Source organism: Ochotona curzoniae, unplaced genomic scaffold (assembly GCF_017591425.1).
Source record: "Ochotona curzoniae isolate NIBS_2020 unplaced genomic scaffold, NIBS_Ocur_1.0 scaffold_3835, whole genome shotgun sequence".
NCBI lineage: Eukaryota > Metazoa > Chordata > Mammalia > Lagomorpha > Ochotonidae > Ochotona > Ochotona curzoniae.
The window spans coordinates 2204577-2223801 of record NW_024467114.1 but is presented as its reverse complement, the minus strand read 5'-3'; the positions used below and the strand labels follow the sequence as shown (position 1 = coordinate 2223801).

The following is a 19225-nucleotide window of genomic DNA, read 5'->3' as shown; positions in this document are numbered from 1 at the left end:
GCCACATGTTTGGATGATCTGTAGGTGAAACAGGTGGCTGTGTTTAGAGACCAGCTCTATGACAAGTACATGCACAGAACATGAATCCTCTGCTGGACAGATGCTCACATGTCAGGGCCAAATGAACGCATGGGAGAATCCTGAGGGACAGAAGTCCATTGTGTGAAGTGGTGGGCGGTGGCACTCACCTTGTTGGCTGGGAAGGGAGCACTGTCTACTGCAAAGTGGGCTGTGCCACGTGTTGTGATGTTTTCAGAGTGACCAGTGCTGGCCATGGCATGAATGATGGAGGGAACATTTACTGGACTGTTTATGCCTGCCTGCAGTTTGATGAGAAGTGGCTAGGCATGGTAGGCAGGATGGAGACAGCAAATTGCTGTATGCAGTCCAATTTTTCTAAAAAATTATAGCTCACCTATTTTAATAAAAAAATGAAAGAAGCTCTCATGGTAGGTATGGTGACATGGTAGGTAGACTGTTGTGCTGATGTGCAATGCTTTGGGGGCTTCGCCTTCTCATCTGGTGCCAGGCAGCTTTGCTGATTGTCAGCTCATGGTGTGTTCCCTAGCAACAACACAACTTGGAGAACAGCAATCAGACCGAGATCACGGTTTAGGACAGCAGTTCTCTGTTAGAAGGACCAAAAACATCTGATGTCAACAGGCTCTTTATCAGTGCCCTGTGGCTCCATTTGTGTTCCTTGATGTGCAGCTTCGTTAAAGTGTGAGTTCTAGGAGCGCGTCTAGTGGGGACATTTGTCAGCAGTCAGGTCATTATGGCCTGGCCTTTAATTGGGCTGAGAGAAGATAACAGTGGTAAGAACAGGAAGATTGTCCTGCCTGTGAGGCAGTGAAGTATTACCACGCCCTTAATGCTGCCCTTTGGAATTCCAACCCCCTACTGAGAAACCCAGGTGAGTCTGGAGCTAGGTGGCTCTTTATAGTTACCAGCGCATGGGCTGAGATCATATTTCAGGTGAAGGGAAAGAAGATGATGTGGGGTTGAGCCCTGGCCATTTCTGCGGGAGGACTGAGGTTAGGAGGAGGAACCAGCAATGGGGGTAGCAAGGAGAACAGCAAGGCCATGAGCCAAGTGCGCTCAATGGCAGGGGTGAGGTTGGGGGGAACAGCTGAGCCTCAGGGAGGGCCAGGGAAGCAGAGGTCACAGGTGGCTGCCAGAAGAGGGGTTCAGCTTTGTGAAGGTCTCCCTGGAGTTACAGGAGGGGAGAAGGGAAGGAGAGGAATGGGGAATCTTCCCAAGGAGAAACTGAGGTCAAAAGAAGTGAAACTCAGAGACAGAACCCATCACAGCTGAGCTGCATGCTCGTGAGAGTTCTTTAACCAGGAGGGATCCTCATGGCCAGCTCAGCTGCATGAGGCTGGGACAGGATAGGGGTAATTGGGGGCAGCTGAGTGGGAGCGACTTAGACCGGTAGTGAGCTCCAGTGCTCCGGAGATCCAGACAGACCCCTAAGATCGCAGGATGACTGTGAGAATATGTGAAATCTGTGAAGTTCTAATGTGTGTGGAGGGTAGAGTGCATGCACAAAGTGAACACATTGTAATGAGCAAGGACTTTAGACTTTGGGACTCAAGGCAGGAGGACCTGATGTGGGGCGGGCAGTGAAGAAGTGAGCTTTGTGCAGTCAAGTGAGTGCTGGACCAGGGCTCTGCCAGGAAGGCAGGTGTGCTGGTCTGTAGAGAATACAGCAGGTGGGGACTGTGAGAAGCTGTGGGGCGCCACGGTCTGGGGAGGGAATGGGCCTGGTGCAGCCGAGGGATGTGCTGTGTCAGACACAAATACTGAGAGTCAGAACAGGAATAGAACCCAAGGGAGCAGGGCAGGCGGTGGAGCTCCAAGGATGGGTGGGTGGTACAAACACGGATAGCAGATGTTAGCTCTGGTGGCCAGAGACTCAAGGCTGGGGTTCTTGAGGTGATGTGGAAAGATGGGGTGAAGATCACAGGAGATGCCGGAAGCCATTCGGCCGACGTCCCGCCCAGGAGCAGGGAGAACACAGGCATGAGACAGGGTTTGTGATGGGGCTGTGTTCGGGCTCTTCCCCCTGCTCTGCCCCGTCCATGCAATGTCACTGAATGCTTTTTCCTGAAATTCAAGAGAAGGCTCTTTTCTTTCCTGGCCTCGCGACTCCCCCAAGTCCTGCTGAATGCTTTGCCACCACTTCTGGAACGTGCTGGCCCGAAGTCCCCACCCCGTTGACTCCCACCGTCTGTTATTTCTCATATTACCTTCTGTGGAGTTGGAGGGAATTTCCAGAGCACCTCCCTCGTATTTTACTATAATTTCTGGTTTATCGTTTTCACTAGACTAAATCCTTTGGATCAAAGATGAGGTTTGATTTCCATCTGTAGCCCTGGCAGGAGGCAGGTACCATGCATTGTGAGGGCTCAATGAAGACTTGTTCTCTACAAGAACGGGTGATAGAAGAGCAGCATCTGAAGTATGTTCTGGGACACATCTGGGGACCAGGTGGGGAGAAGTCTTCCTGCTGCCTGGAAATGTTCACAGGTGAGAGTCTTTTTGAGAAGGAAGCTGAAAGTTTGATTTTGCAATTAATTGTCTCCTTTTCAGCATGTTAAGGATCAACTGTTGGAAAAATACTAACCCCCAGTAACTTTGGACTTTAAAGGAAGGATTCAGCAGGTAGAAACATCATAGATGGTATTTTGATTGTTACGTCACATCTGTGCGTTTGACTGACACCCAGAACTCGGTAGAAATGATGGGATCTGCTACACAGTGTTCCCCTGAACCGGGAGGGGTCCTGGTCCCATATAATCCCCCCGTGTTGTAGGGTCCTAGGAATGCATCCTGTACCCTTTGAGCTCTGCTGGTACCTGTCCATTCATTGATTTCAGTGCTGTGAGCTCTGACCACTATTTGCCTCCATGCTTGAGTCTGGGAAAACAGGCCTAGTAACCTGTGGACTTGGGAAAACCTAGTCCATGGTGGGTGGGAAAGACGAGGGAAGCCATCGACAGGTGTCTCCATGGGTGTCACAGTGCCTGGTGGATGGGCAGTCAAGGTTGAATGGGAAAGACGAGGGAAGTGACAACATTGAGTGATTGTTCACGGAGGAATCCAAGAAAGGGCGGGTTTGGGTTTACCCTACAATATAACCAAGACATCTCTGCCTGTCTGCGTCACTTTCTTGCTAATTTCCCCCCACTCCCTTCCTTCTGACTGAGCTCTTGTCAGTGAGTCTAAAATGGACAGCGTTGCTGCTCTGTTGTGTTGGCCATTGAGGTGGGAAAGGAATGTTATGTGTCAGGACCAGAGAGCTGCTCAGACAGAGCAGCTGCCTCCAAGGAGGCAGAGGTCTACACTGTGGCGTGAGCCTAGGTTGAGGCATAGAGCTCTCCTCCAAGGAGGCAGAGGTCTGCACTGTGGCATGGGCCTAGGTTCAGGCATAGAGGGCAGCAAGTACACTCTTGGTTAAAGTGTAGTCTTGGTCGTCATGGTCAAAATGTGAAGTACACGGGCTGGCAACTAGACACTGTGAAACTGGCTTGTTCAGGATGGGGATATTCCTATAAATGGTGAATGAGACATGAGCACTTAGTCGTTAAGTAAACAGTTACTTGGGATTCACTGAATTCTTTGCTTAGCATTCTGGAAAGTTCCAGGTGCTGTCTGTTCTTGAAGCTCAACTTTGTGGAGTCCTCATAGTTCTGTACTTGTGCAGCCTTCTCCTCCCTTGCCCCATGGTGGCCCTGTGACTGTGGTGTGGCTGTTGGGGTGTTAAAGGCTGGTCTGTGGCAGCTTCTGAACTATTTCTGTGGGACATATGTAGGGGGACTCTACCTTCTGTTGAGTGGCCAGGGGAAGGCTTTGGAGGAGGGGAGCCTGGGGGGCAGGGGCGGTGGCTTCAGCTGAGTCTTTCACAGAAAGGTTTGAGTAGGTGGGAAGTAGGTGTTCATGAGGGGTTAACAGGGCTCTCAAAAATGGCAGAAAACAAATGCTACATGTGAGTGAGGAGCAGGGGTCTACAGCAGGAGGGGCAAGCCCCATTGAGGGATGATGGTATGTGGTACTTCTCAGATCTGTGAGAAGTTATACGTATACTCTCAGACCCGTGGCAAATGGAGGCTTACAATTGTCATATGTCATTACATTGGCACTTCCAAATGACTCACTTAGGAAGGTGGGATCATCCTGTTAGTATCTGGTGGGCTGGAGTTAAAGCACTCCCTGGGTGGCTGCAGGCTGAGTGTGTGCCATCCCTCTTCACTCTGTGCTGTCAGGAGGCGTGCAGGAGGCTGGACGAGAAGAAGCAGATGCTTCTCTAGGCTGGACACAGTCGAGGTGCGTCCCCAGTGCAGGGCAAGGTGGGTGTGTTCCGGCTGGGCACAGTCGAGGTGCATCCCCAGTGCAGGGCAAGGTGGGTGCGTTCCATGTGTGGAGTGTTCCATTCGAAGCTCTGAGAAGACACTGCAGCTACTCTCTCAGGCTCTGTGTTGTTTGTGTTGCTTCCATGGCACGTTGGCAGGTCATTATTTATGGAGGGAAAGCCTCAATCAGTGGCCTGCCTCCTCCAGGCACAATCAGTCATTATTTATAGAGGGAAAGCCAAGCTGTGTGGTGTGCGTGGGAGGAGAAAGAGTGATGGCTCTCTGCTTTCAGAGCCCTCCAGGATGTGGAGCTAACACAATACCAGCACAAACCGACCTGCGCCCTGTCTGGAGGCACCAGGCGGAAGCTGTCCATGGCCATTGCTTTCCTGGGCACATCACGGACCGTGGTTCTGGATGAACCTAGCAGCGGTGTGGACCCCTGCTCCCGCCGTGGCCTCTGGGACATTTTGCTCAAGTACCGAGAAGGTAAGAACTATGTCGTCCCACAGTCTGTTCCCACCAGGCTGAGCCAGTCCCATGGGAAGAATCCATTCAGATGCTAAACACTATCTCATTTTTAAGAAAAAAATGTGAGTTAGTGATTTTAATATACATTTTAATGTAACTGACACATAAATGTACATGCTTGTGTGGTACACGTATCATTTTGATAAATGCGTGCAATCTTGAGCTTTCTGTGCTGAGAGCATTAGAAATCATCTCTACTAGCTATTCTGAAATACTGAATTGTTGTCAGCCATAGTTACTCTAACATGAAAAGTTAGCCTCTTCTTGCATTCTTGCTTGCACCTGCAACCCAGCCTGTCTGCACCCTGCTCTCCCCTTTAACTTGCCAACTTGTGGCAATCACTGACGTCTGCTTCCACGAGGTCGATGTTTTAGATTCCACATATGAGAGCATGCAGGAGCTGTCTCCGTGTGGCGCTAGGAGAAAGCACAGCTTTTATCTTTTTTTTAAAAGATTTATTTCTATTATTTTTTTATTGGAAAGGCAGATATACAGAGAGGAGAGACAGGAGATCCTCCGTTCGATGATTCACTCCCCAAGTGAGTGCAACGGCCGATGCTGTGCCGGTCCGAAGCCAGGAGCCTCTTCTGGGTCTCCCACGTGGGTGCAGGGTCCCAAGGCTTTGGGCCGTCCTCGACTGCTTTCCCAGGCCACAGGCAGGGAGCTGGATGGGAAGCGGGGCTGCCGGGATAGAACTGGCGCCCATATGGGATCCCGGGCGTGCAAGGCGAGGACCTTGACCACTTGCGCCACCGCACCAGGCCCAAGAAAGCACAGCTTTTATGGGAGTTTGCAGAGATACTCGTTAGGGTTTCGCTCTCAGTGCTTGGGTGTGTCAGCCCGTGACCTCCTCACTGGACGTCCACAATGGCTCGGCAACCTGGGTTGTCGTCACTGCCTTGCTCTCTGCTCTGGAAGCATCAGCTATTGGAAAATGTGTCCTAGAGATGTTGTAACCAAGCCTTCCTCTTCTCAAATGGGAGAGTGAGGTGAGGTGGGAGGGTGTGGGATGTGCTCCCAGTGACAGTGGGAAAAAAAATAGATGTGCTTTGTTTTTTAATCCAGGCTACTAATCTATGACATTTGGTTGCTGAGTTGAAGTCATTTATATTCAGGGTTAATAAGTATGGGTGCTAATTTGGTACTGTTATTTTAGCAATGATCTGTTCATTGATTTAGTCTTCTGTTATTTTACTGGGATGTTCTTCACATTTGCCTTTGGTTTTGGCGGGTGCTATTCCTCTTCTCTGTCAAGAGAACATCTTTAAGTATCATTTGTTGGGTAGGTTTAGAAAAGGCATATTCTTTTAACTTTTCTTTACTGTGGAAGAATTTTATTTCATTCTCTTGTAAGATAGCAGAACCATCCCAAGTTCCACCTGCTGCTTTCCAGGAAGGTGGGCAGGGGCTTGGTTCCCAGTCCTTAAGCCTCTCCTTCCTTGCTGTACTCTGCAACATTCCTCTCTGCTGTGCACCTGCTTATCCTGTCCGGGTTGTGGAGTAAACATGCGCAGTTGGTTGCAGCGTGCTTGTGGCCACTTCAGACCTGGCATACTTGGTCACGGATTTCTGCCTTTGCAGTAGACACCTCCTGGAACATGGCCCTGTCGCTGATGGGGAATGAGGAGGGCTCAGTCCCCGTGCAGACACACACCCTTTCCTGCTTTCTTGCTGGTTTCCTCTCCACATACACAGGGCTCTGCCTCTTTGATGTCAGGGCCAAGGAGCCTGCCCAAGGGGCTTGTGCTTGAAGCAGGAACTCTGCCTTGCTCTCTCCCCTAGTGCCTAGCAGGACTCCCTGCTGGTGCAGAAGCAGGTGAGGGTTTGTGGACCATGGGGAAGCCTTGGAGGAACACACATGTGCGTGAGAGCCTTGGACCTGCACAGTGGCTATGGCCATATCTGCATCCTTGCTACAAAACCCATGTCGATACCCCCCTAGAACTGGTGATATTCTCTCTGTTGTGATGGGATCTGGACAGTGAGTTGGGTTGGGTATTCCTGCCTTGTGGCTATCACACGGTTCTGACGCCCCTGTGCTCACACCCAGGTCGCACGATCATTTTCACCACCCACCACCTGGATGAGGCCGAGGCGCTCGGGGACTGCGTGGCCATCCTGCAGCATGGACGGCTCAGATGCTGTGGCCCTCCTGTCTGCCTTAAGGAAGCCTATGGCCAGGGGCTCCACCTGACACTCACACAGCAAGTACGGACTGCCACTTCCCCTCCATGGGAGATGACCTCATCCCTGAGCCTTGCATCGTCACAGATGTGACAGCAACAGCTGCCTGGGGGCTGGCTCTGCAGAGTGACCGGGCTGAGCACAGGGAGATGGTTGGACCCCAGCTAGGAGTAGGTGCAAGTGCGGGAAGAAAATCCTGGCAAGTAACAGGAGCTGCTGCTGGGAGGACGCTCTGTGTAGAAGGCTGCAGTTTGTCTTGGTGGGTTGAGAAGCCCCTGTTGTGTCACGTGGTGGCTACACTGCATGGTGTCAGCTGTGGACATGATGTTGGCTCTGGGCTGGGACTCAGGAGGTGGGTGGGCCTGTGAGGTGTTATCTCCTTGATCACGATGGCTGACCATATCTGACCCTTGGTGACCTCTGAGCTGAGGAGATCTTTTAATCACTTCCTATGAGCATCTCATGTCTGGAGACTGCTCTTCTCTTTTGAGCTGGGGAATCGTCTCTGTGGTCTGGTCAGGAGGCCTCATCTCCTTCCTGATCCTTACTCATGGGCACAGGTTCCTGGAGACTGGCCATGTTGGACCCTGAGACACAGATGGCACATGGGTTGTCCTCTTCAGGTTGGTCACATACATTTCTATTTTTTAAAAAGGAAAGGAGCAGACATTGTGGCTAAGCTGCCACCTGTGCTGTTGGCATCCAACATGGGAGCTGGTTTGTGTCTCATCCAGCCCCCTGATTTTGGCCTGAGGAAGCAGAGAGGATGGCCTTGGGGCCCTGTACCCATTTGGGAGAGCTGGGTGAAGCGCCTGGCTTTGGCCCAGTCCAGCTGCCTGCCACTGAAGTGTGGTGTGTCATTGGGCTTTGAAGTGGTGGGGTATTTGCTTGTGGCCATGGATTGTCTCGAGGGTGATGGGACTGGCATTGCTCACTGGTGTCTCTTTGCCTGCAGCCTTCCATTCTGGGGCCTGGTGACCCTGAGGACATCACACGTGTCACGTCCCTGATACAGATCTATATTCCACAAGCATTTCTCCAAGGCAGCAGCAAGGGAGAGCTGACCTACACCATTCCCAAGGGCACAGACACAGCCTGCTTTAAAGGGCTCTGCCAGGCTCTGGACCAGAACCAGCAGCAGCTGCGCCTGGCGGGTTACAGCCTCTCCGACACTACTTTGGAAGAGGTACCGAGTTCCCCAACCCGCCTCTGCTCCATGCTGGTGTGGCCTCTGTGTGTCTCTTGGGGAGCTGTGGGGGATGGCTGGAGATGGAGGCCTTGTGTGTTGTTACTTGGTAGAAGCCAGTAACAGAGCTTGACACCCTGACAGCTGGTCTTTGAAGCTATCATGTTCCAGTCGTTGACCATGCCATTTGATATTTTGATATCCACTCGGTTTTTCCCACCTGGGGATGGCCTCTTTTTTCTAGATTTCTGCCCAAGTGCCTCCAGCCTTCTGTGGTGTCTGGGAGGCTGGCTCTGTGTGGGTAACATTTTTGAATTTTAGTTTCACCTTGCCATTATTAATAGAAAGTGCTATAAGTTTTATTTTAAAAATATTTATTTGAAGAGGGGAGAAATAAGAGAGAGAGAGAGAGATCTTTCATTTGCTCATTCATTCCCCCAAAGGCTGCCCTGGCTGGGGCTGGTTCAGCGCAAGGCTCCACCTGGGTCTTTCACATGGGTGGCTGGGCCCCAGCACTTTGGCCTGACTCAGATGCTTTTCTCAAGTGCATTCTCAGCAGGGGTTGGAGGGGTGGGGTTGAGTTGGGAGCTGAGCAGAAGGGACTTGAATTGGCATTCTAGTATGGCATGCTAACATTGCAGATGGCAGCCCAGCGTTCTGTGCCACAACAGTGACCCCAGTACAGTAGATTTTAAAATATCAAACGACATCTGGAAGGAAAGCCCTGGCCCATCTCCTGTGGGCACTGGGGCGGCTGTGTATAAAGGGTGTGGCACCATCTGTCATTTCAGAGTTCCCCTGGGCGTGTTGAAGTGCATCGTTCACAGTCCTAGGTATACGGCACTCATCACACTCATAAATAGGAGACATGGAAAAATTTACAGTGTTGTGCTTTTCTACTGAGAATATGTGGTTCCCCCAAACCCCAACATTATCATCCCTATTTCTAGGGTGAGGAGCTGAGGCTTAGATAGGCTCATTTCCTTGCCCCAATCACATGGCTCACAGATTACGGGTCTACGCTGGGATCTTGGTTTTCTGATGATAAGCTCAGGTTTGTAATGTGTGCCAGGCCTTGGTGAGTGATGCTCCCTTTGGCCCCTCAAGTGACATGAAGTCTACCAATTTTCCCTCCGTGAGCCTTGTCATTAAAAAATATATTCATTTATTTGGAGGGCAGAGTTCAAGACGGAGAGACAGGACTTTGTGCGCTGATTTACTTCCCAAATGGCTGCGGTGTCTGGAGCAAGGCCAGACTGAAGCCAGGAGCCAGGAGCTCCTTCTGGGTCTCCCACGTGGGGGTAGAGGCTCAAGCACTTCAACCAACTCTAGCTATGCCAGGTGTGTTAGCAGGGAGCTGGATCAGAGGTGGAGCAGCCGGGACTGGAACTGGTACTCATATGGGATGCCAGGTGTGTTAGCAGGGAGCTGGGCCAGAGGTGGAGCAGCCGGGACTGGAATTGGTACTCATATGGGATGCCATGGTGCAGGCAGTGCCTTGCCTGCTCTGCCATAGTGCCAGTCTCACTGTCCTCCTTACATAGAGCCCACACTTATCTATTGTGGAAGTGAGCTGTTTCCTAAAGCCAAAGGTAGCAGAATTACTGTGTCCTCCAGGGCTTGACTGGCTATTCCCTGTCTTTATTCTTCAAGCCTGGACAAAGGGAGAGAGAGAGAGAGATCTACCTCCTGGATCCCTCTCCAGACAGCTGCAACAGCTAGGGGGCTTCGTCGTGGTCTCCTGCATGGGTGGATGGGGCCCAATCATTCGGATCATCCTCTGATGCTTTCCCCAGGCCATGAGTAGGGAGCTGGATTGAAAATGGTGCAGCTGGGACATGAACTGGCACTCATATAGGATGCTGATATCAGGAAGCAACTTTACCTGCTACACCCCAATGCTGGCTGCATCCCCAGTCCTTCTCAAGTGAGCCAGATGCAGGACGTCACCCAAGAAGCATTCAGCAAAGGGTGTGCTCTGTTCCGAAGCTTCTGAGTCCACATCTTTCTCCCCCCAAGCACTGCTCAGCTCTCATGACCTCACAGTTGTGGTCTTCAAACTGGAGAACAGATCGTTTCCATGGTTACCTCATGGGGAACCCAGGCAGACAGACCCCAGCGGTGATGGTTCTCTACAGGGCTTGGCGGGGGAGATGGTGGTCACGCTCATGTATGTGTGACCGGGGTCAGATGACTCGGTCTGTGTCCTTCCGTCTGCTGGTGTGGGGAGAAGGAAATGCCAGGCCTCCTACCCGAGGCTGTGGGTTGAGATGTGAGTGAAGTCACCCACAGATTTTGGATTTTGGCCTTATGGGTGACTGGGTAAAGCACCATATCAGAAGGTGGCTGTGCCAGACAAGAGGGGTCACCGCCTTCCAAGAGTGGAATCAGACCCTGAGTGATCAGGAGAGCTGGAATGTGGGGCTGGCAGAGTCACAGTGTTCCTGTAGACTCCAGCAGGTGTCATGGTCAAGAGTCATTACCAGTTTGGGTCACTTGTTTTTCTTTTTCTTCCTTCCCCCTCTTTCTCTCTCCTTCTTTCAGATTTATTTATTTATTTAAAAGATAAAGGGGAGACAGAATCTTCCATCTGATAGTTCACTGTCCAGATAGCCACGACACCTGAGGCTGGAGCAGGCTCAGTTTAGGAACCAGGAGCTTCATCTGGGTCTCCCGTGTGCGAGCAGGGGTCCAAGCCCTGGGACCAGCTGATGCTGATTTCCCAAGCCATGAATAGGAAGTAGACCAGCTGGGGCATGGGCCAGCGCCCCTATAGGATATCAGCATTGCGTGCAGTGTCTTTACTCACTGTGCTACAATGCTGTCCCCATTCTGGATTGCGTATACAGGATGAGACAATTCCTTTGGGGTTGAAGGTCAGAGTTGTTATATGACAATAATTATTCACGGGGCAGATCAGCCGGTCTCCTGATGGTCTGCCGTGTGGATGAACAAAACACGTGTGTGAGCTCAATGGGCTCAGCTAGGGAAGACCAAGTGGCAATATGGGGCAAATCACTTAGGACCCAGCACATGAAGGTCTGGGCCAGTGCCAGGTAATTGATTGCCAAACTGATGGCCACATCTTCCCTGTGGTTTATTTCATGTGCCTCAGACTGCCCAAAGAACCCCATGTCCTGCATTCACATTATAGATTCCTAATGGGTCAGCCCAACCTTGATCCCTGGGCCTGGGGCTGCTACAGGTGAGCCTGGCTGAGTCGCTTCTTCTGGAGTGTCGCTATTTTCTATTTATACCTCTGTATTATTTTTTGAGCGCTTTTAGGTTCAGAGGTGTAAAGGGTTCCCAAGTGTTAGCTGTCCTAACTCCCCTGTGGCATCCTGTGTGCTCAGCATCCCATCTGGGACTCCTCACCACATGACAGTGCTTCCCACCTCGCCCTCAGTGCTGTGTGCACAGGACACAGTGCTTCCCGCCTCGCCCTCGGTGCTGTGTGCACAGGACACAGTGCTTCCTGCCCCGCCCTTGGTGCTGTGTGCACATAATGGTTCTAAATAGGTACTGATTGATTGGTTCCAGCCTCTCTTTTTCTCTCTCGCACATAACAAAAGCTAAGAGAGATGTTATCTGTCTGGGACACCCGCAGGGAATGGAAATGGAATACACATAAGGCACGGGAGGAGCGAACAGAAGCCGGTCTGCAGTGTGTTTGCAACTCTGAGAAAAATGCCTTAAATTGGGAACACATCAGGTGCCTCTAAAGAGCCGTCTTTTGTTTGGCGCAGTCTATAAACTGTCCGTCTCCACTAATTTTGTCTCTTCCCGCTTGGCAAGCATCGACTTACCTCTCTCATGGCTGCTGTAGATCTGCAATTAGCGTGGCCGTTACAGCAGCCCGCACGCCTTCTCCCCGGCTTTGCTGCGTTTTGCCTGACGGCTTTGACCGAGTGAGGAAGGCTTGCCAATTTGCTCTCCCGACTCAGGATCCAGAAAGCACATTTCATTTTTAAACAACAGTAATTTCTTATAAATAATCATCTCTCAATGTATCCACAAGCTGAATCATTTGTTATTTACAATGTGCTGATGGCATTTAGCAGGCTCCCATAGGCTTCTGCACATCCTGCTCCAATGCTTGGGCCGGGGCAAGTGCTGGTGGGCAGCGGTGTCCCCCTGAGAGGGCCTGGGCACCGGGGAGCTGGCAAGCTGGGCCGTGTATGGCAAGTGTATTTGCAGCAGCATGAAGCCACAGCAGCACTTTTGGGCACAATGCAAGCTGAGTGAATTCTGGTGGGGCATTTTTAATAGTTTGCAAGTTTGCTGCTAAATGTTCCGGAAAGGTCAGGTTGCCTGTGTGAGTTGGGCATTCCTTTCTGCCCTGCCTGCGGAGTGTGGTCAGCCAGTGCTTTGTTCCCCTGCCCAGTGAGTTCTAAATGCCGGGTCCTTGGGAGTGTGCCTCTGCAGCCCTGTCCTGCTGGGCATCAGGCGCCACGCCTGCACCTTGGGGGAAAATCCAGGTCCGGGGGTGGGCCTGATCTTTGATGCTTTTTCTACCTTTGGAAACAGTTTTGCAGACCAGGGCTTTTCTGTGCAGGCTGCCCATTTGAGTGTCCCTGTCCTGCCATGTCCCTAGGAGCAAGGGGGTGAGGCTCAGGGCCACGCGCTGGGCCTGCTGTCCACTACCTTGGTTGCCACTGTCTCCCAGCATGCCTGGCCCCCCACTCGCAAGCCCTCGATGATGTTGAAGATGGCAGAAGAGTGGTTGGCAGAGACCAGCCGTGATTCCGTGTGGCTGAGATGTCCCAGGGTGGATGCTGGGGGCAGATCTGTCCCCTGCTGGCAGAGGAGCCGTGAGCACCTCTGTAAGGTCCACCGGGCTTTCCTTAGCATTGCTAATTTCTGCAGGGTGTCTCCAGCTTGGATTCTGATGACATACCGGCTGAGTGGAGCTCTTCTCTCTTGTCTGTTGGCCTTTCTCCTGGCCTCCTGGTTTGTCAGTGAGCCAAGGGTTCCTTGATTACTGTGAGGCGTGAGCCATGCCGCGCCCGTGGGGGCTCCTTCGTGTCCATGCTGGCTTCAGGTCTCTGGACTTGAGCCTCTCGTTTGGGTCTGTTCTGTTACTGCCTCACAGAGGGAACAGGTGCTCCTGACTCACTCTGACTTCCTCAAGTAAATCAGTGAAAAGTGAGGAGCATGCTTGGAACAAGCCCATGAGATGTGAGCAGCAGGCTGTTGGGGCTGTAGCAGAGTCCTATCTAACTGCTTCTGTGTGTATGGCACTTGTGTGTTGGAGGGAGGAAGGCACCCCACCTGTGACCACAGCGATCGGGGTCACGCTGTTTTTGAGAAACCTGACCCGTTTTGGCCTTTTTTGTTGCTCTCTTCTTCCAGACTCCTGGGTGGTGTGCTTACAGCTGAGGTGCACGGGCACTAGGCGGCAGTCTCAGTGTCCTTGTAGGCGTGCCTTTGTTCTCCGGCAGAGCTGGTCTGTGGCCTGATGCTTGGGGCTGTGCCGTGATGGGCTACATGCACCTGTCCACCACACACGGGTGCCCCGTCCCGCTGCCGCATCTTACTGCCAGTGCCCCACTGCCCCATCCCACTGCCCTGTCCCCCTGCCTGTGCCTCACTGCCCTGTTCCTCTGCCTGTGCCTCCCGTCACACCTGCCACTCCCAGGACCACAGATTGTGGAATGGACTGATCCGTGCCGGGTGCAGTGGTCACCACTCTGACTTTTCCTGTTAGCAATCCTGCACTTGTGTCTTGTTGTGGCCATTTGTTCTGCAAGGAAGCACAGTCACAGTATGATAGAGTCACGTGCCCAAGGTCATACTCTGGGGCATTGCTACCATCAGGAGGGGAGACCTGAGGCGTCGTGGGTGAAGGTGACCATGGAAGCTCTAGTGGATGTCCTGACCTGACCGTGCTGGGCAGGCAGACATTGCCCAGTAGGAGTCCATGCCATCTAATTAGCCACATGTGGAGAGGCCTGGTGACAGTGGGTTCTCCCTGGGGCCTTCTCCTGTGGGAACACGTGCAGTTGGCCTGACTTCTTGTTTGGATGAATGGGCATGCTGATGCCATCTGCGGGGAAGTGCCAGAGGAGGCTGGGCATGGAGTCTGGCTGCTGATGGGCTGTGATCTTGCCTAGAGAGGGGCCACAGCAGGAAGCATGGCATGGGCCTGGCCCAGGGAAGACGTACTCCAGATATGAGTGGCAGAGGGGCTGCCTCGTGCTCTGACATCTGGGCGAGTCCAGCTGTGATCTGCTAGTCTCAGCCACCGCTGAGAGGTGAGCACTGTTGCCAAGAGTGGCGTATCAGGACTCTGGGGCCTAGCCCTGGGTCTTGGTGCCGGGCAGAGGCAGGACCTGCTGTCCAAGGACTTGTGCTGTGGCCCCATTTTGTGCTCTGCTCGATGCGGGGCTGGGGATCCCCTCTCCAGGGCACCTGGCCAGGGCTCAGGTGCAGCTGGGGCCTTGCTCATCCTATTTCCACTGATTTGGGTTTAGTTTCTGGGTTTGAGCAAAGTGAGGTTGGACTTCTTCCAGAACTTGCTTAACAGTGACTTTCTACAAGTCACTGCAATGAACTGTTAGCCGACATGCGCTCCCTGCCCGTGGATGGAGCATGCCAGTAGGGGGTTTATATATGAGAACCCATCTAGTCTGGCAAGCATCACAGTTCATTACTACCTGTTTGTGAGCTGCTGGGGAAAGAGTCATGTGCCGTTGACTGCTCCAAGTTTTCCCCTGCCTTCCTGACACTCTCAGTGGACCTGGCTTGCCTCTGCCACTGTGCACAGGTCCCGAGGCTCATGGACAAGTTGCCCTTGACTTTGTATTCTAAGGCATGGCCATCAGCTGGTGCGCTGAGAGCTGGCCTCGAAGTCAGGTCATGTGGATGACAGCTGACACTGGTATATGAGCAGGTGTTCTGCCCTAGTCGAGTGCTGGAGGCAACGGGGCAGGGATGCAACATGGAAAGGAGCATCAAGTAACATGTGTCTCTCTTTTTGTTTCCAAAAAGGTGTTTCTGAAACTTCTGCAGGATTCAGACAAGGAATCTCACCTTGCCCTGGGAAGCGAGGCCCAGCCACAAGAGCACGACCCTGCTGGCCCATCTCCTGGCTGCCGTAAGCACAGAGCAGGCTGTGGTTCCTGCTGTCCTCACCCTTGCTCACTGTAGATGCTGAATCTTAGGAGAGTGAAGCTGGGAGGTCTGAGTGGGTCCTGCAGCGACCAGGACGGGGGAAGGCGTCGTTTTATCCTGGCTTGTGTTTACGGGCCAGGTTTTTCTCTCTCTCAGCATTGAGCTTGTGGTTATGACTGTGGACATGCGGCTGCTCGGGGTCCAGGTGTGGTCTCTGTGTGTGTGACTGCAGCTCCATTCTGTGTGATTTCTCGGCTCTGTTGGCAGCAACCCCTGCCTGCCCAGGAATGTGGTCCTAGACTGGGCTCAAGGGTGGTCACTTGAACCATTCTCCACAGCTTCCTCAGGTCATAAAACAGGAGCTGGATCAAAAGCGGAGCAGCCAGAACATGAACTAGTACCATAGGGGACACTGGCAGCCCTGGAGGAGGCTTAGCTGAAACCCTGTGCCCGGCAGATGTCAGCTCCTCACTGTTGACTCTGCCCAGCTCCTGGCACACACAGTTCTGTACTTGCTGCCTCGGTGACTGTGACTGGAGCCACACAGAATGGAGCTCTTACAACTGACTTGTGCAGAATCGCTTCCTGGTACATCCGTGCCATTCTGTGTGGCAGGGTCTTTTCTTTCCAAGGTGGGATAGTTCATTCTGTGTATGTATGTACATGTGTGGCTAAGCTCCTCTGTGCTCTGTCAATGGCCATCTCGCATCTTGTCTACCCATTTGTGCATGGGAATGGGAGTTGCTTCCACTTGCAGAGGATTTTCAGTGACGCTGCTGTATACTTGAGTATACAGAAGCAGGTCTGGCTCCTGCTTTCAAATTCTTGGGCTGTAAACAAGACGCGATTACTGGGTCTGACGTGTAATTTCTTGGGGCACCACACACTACTTCTTGTTCGCTGCGTTGTCTTACAGCCCGGCTGGCAGAAGGCAAGGGCAGCTGCCTCTCTCTGTCCTCACAGACACTCTTTCTTCTCTGTCATCTGGGTGGTGGCCACCCTCGCTGCTGCCCTCTTGAAGCAGGAGCTGAGCCCCACTGCCTAAGCACCCCTCATGGCTGTTACCCATTTGAACTCCTTCCGTGACTCCTCTTCGCTGGGGAGCCGTGTGGTTTCACATGGTGAGTTTTTCCTAGCCCTGGTGGTGCCGCTGCAGTAAGTGGCATAGATCCCAGCATGGGGCACACCTCGGCATCTCCAGCCACATCTTCCCTGAACCACAGCCTCCTGCCTGGGAGGCTCATGTCCCCCCTGCTTCCCAGCTTCCTGGGAAAGGAGGTTCTCCGTGTCAACCCGAGACTGCCTTTCTGTTCTGACCTTTGGTCTCACTGCTTGTGAACCTCCATGTGCTTGTCCCCAGCATCAGCAGGGCTTTCGTCTCCGGTGTTTATAGGAACGCCTTAACTGGACACACATTTCATTCTCTGCTTTGGGCATTAACATTTTGCCTAGAGGTTTCATTTCTGAGCGCTTATTGCCTTCAGAATATGTTAGCTGATGATTTTTATACATAACGGCAAATTCAGGAGAAGTACAGCTTCCCATAAACATTTTGTCAGGTTAATAAGTTGTGATAATTTACATCAAAAAAAGGAATCACCCATCTACTTCTTCATTGTGGTAGTAACTCGGTCTTGGAAAACTCTTGGGGTTAAGTCGGAGAATGTTATGAAATTTACACACGTATTAGAAATAAAAAGTGCATACTGTGTGAAAATGTGTGGTGTTTTGAATTTAAGAAAAAACCCGGGGGGGAAGGAAAAAGTACAGTATTTCTGACTGCTGCTGTAAAATATGCTATAAAACACAATTCTATCATTGGAATGGCAGATTCTGGAGTTGGGATGTATTACAGTTAGTAAGGAGAAATGAGCCCAAGACACATGAAAACAAATTTGGTATGGGATCATGTGCACACGCCGATTATGCTGCAAAATCTTCTTCCAGCTCCAAACGGGGCCTCTCTGCACATCAGATCCACCTTCCTAAGTAGGTGATTTCATCAGTTGGGGGAGCACGCACTGACACCTGTGAGTGAGGTGAGGACTCTGTGAGGGCTCTAACCTGCACCTGCAGTGAGGACTCCGCCCTCTTCGAGGGCTCTAACCTGTGAGTGCAGTGAGGACTCCGCCCTCTGTGAGGGCTCTAACCTGTGAGTGCAGTGAGGACTCCGCCCTCTGTGAGGGCTCTAACCTGTGAGTGCAGTGAGGACTCCGCCCTCTGTGAGGGCTCTAACCTGCACCTGCAGTGAGGACTCCGCCCTCTGCGAGGGCTCTAACCTGTGAGTGCAGTGAGGACTCTGCCCTCTGCGAGGGCTCTAACCTGCACCAGAGAAGCTCTGTTTCTGGAGTGCCTGTGCCAAGTGCTCTTGCCTGCTGCCTGTGCTGTCCACTTTCCCTTCTTTGCTGCTTGGACTTGCCCCCATCTATGAGTTTTAGGGGAAGACTGAGATTCAGGGGGTCACTTGCTTTCTCCAAGCCCTGAACAGGCTGGTGTGAGACTGCTCGCTGGCAAGGCACCTGCCACAGCAGCCTCTCTGGGGGCCTTGCTCTTTTCTGCCAAGGCCTCTGCCAGGCCACACGAGCACATGTCTGTTACAGGGTTTGAAATATATCCATGCATAAACTACTGGGTTAGATGGTTGGCCTCCCTCCCCTATGAGTTGACATCCAGTAAGGCCCAGGTTACGCAGCTCCACCCCGTGCCGGCCTGAGAACCTGCATTTCCAGCTGGCTTGCAGGTGTGGCTGGTCCCTTCACTGGGCCTGGCTGCAGTGCACAAACTCCTTTAGCATCATAAATGCTGTGTTCATCCTCACTTTGCCCCATATTCTTGCCATGCACTCATGTTGCAGAGAGAACTAGGTCTTCTCAAAGTGTGATGTTGAATTGTGCATCCCTAGAACTGCCTCACCACTCCCAGTCTCCTGGAGGCCAGGGCACACGTGCCACCCAGGACTGGCCCCTGCTGTGCCTCTGTTGTCCACCAGTGTGCCTCAGCTCAGCTCACTGCTGCAGCCCTGTCTGCCCCAAGCACCCCCATGGAGCACCTCAGCGTGTTTGCACCTGACCTGGGATCTTCACCAGAAACCTGCTTTACTGCCTGGTTTCCCTTGGTCCTCGAGGACTTGGTCTCTGCCTGATGCACGAACAGTTATGTCAGAGCTGCTTCCCGCCATCTGTTGTCCCTCGCTTCCTGCAACATTCACTGTGCTGCAGCCCCAGCCTCCTCCGAAATCAAAGTGCTCGATCATACTGTTCTCACTGCGAATACTTAGGAGGTTTTCCTTTCTTTTGCTCATGAGTCCTGAGATGTTCCAAGGCCACGTCCATTGTTCTGCTTCCCATATTACATGCAAACTCTGCTGCATTCAGCTTCTTTGAGACCCCAAGTCCCTGCCTCTCATAGAGCCCACAGCACAGCTCTTTTTGTCTGGAGCCCGCGTGCCTTCCCCATTCTCTGGTGATCCCGGTCCTTAGTTCGCTGCCATTCCTGCAGACAGTGCTCACCACCTGACTGGGCAGGGTCCTCCCAACGGATTCTTCCAGTCTCTGCTGGGCTGGAAGAGGTTGCATGATACAGTTACTTACCCTGGCTTCCTGTCAAGCCCACCAGAGCACCGTGTGCTCAGGAAGTTGCACCTAGAGCTGTCACTCTTCTTTTCACTGTGTTTCTGGCATTGAATGCAAGGTCTTGTTGCTGAGTGGAGGAATGGGGGGGACACACCTGTGAGAAGCATGTGGCTCCCTGGGCTCACCTGCAGAGCTCCCAGCAGATCAGGAAAGTCCTCTGACTTCTGGAGCAGTCATCGTGTACTCTGTCCCTGCTCTATACAAAAGGCCAGGTCCTGGCTGCTGC

The 19225-nt window shown here is 52.4% G+C and overlaps 1 protein-coding gene across 1 annotated transcript in view; it reads left to right on the top strand.

The window, feature by feature from the left end:
• Positions 1-19225, top strand: part of ABCA13 (ATP binding cassette subfamily A member 13) — a 210510-nt gene that overhangs the window by 97490 nt on the left and 93795 nt on the right. Inside the window, 4 exon segments of the mRNA XM_040964495.1 lie at positions 4645-4841; positions 6935-7092; positions 8024-8254; positions 15245-15368. Coding sequence (XP_040820429.1) covers positions 4645-4841; positions 6935-7092; positions 8024-8254; positions 15245-15368 — 710 coding nt within the window.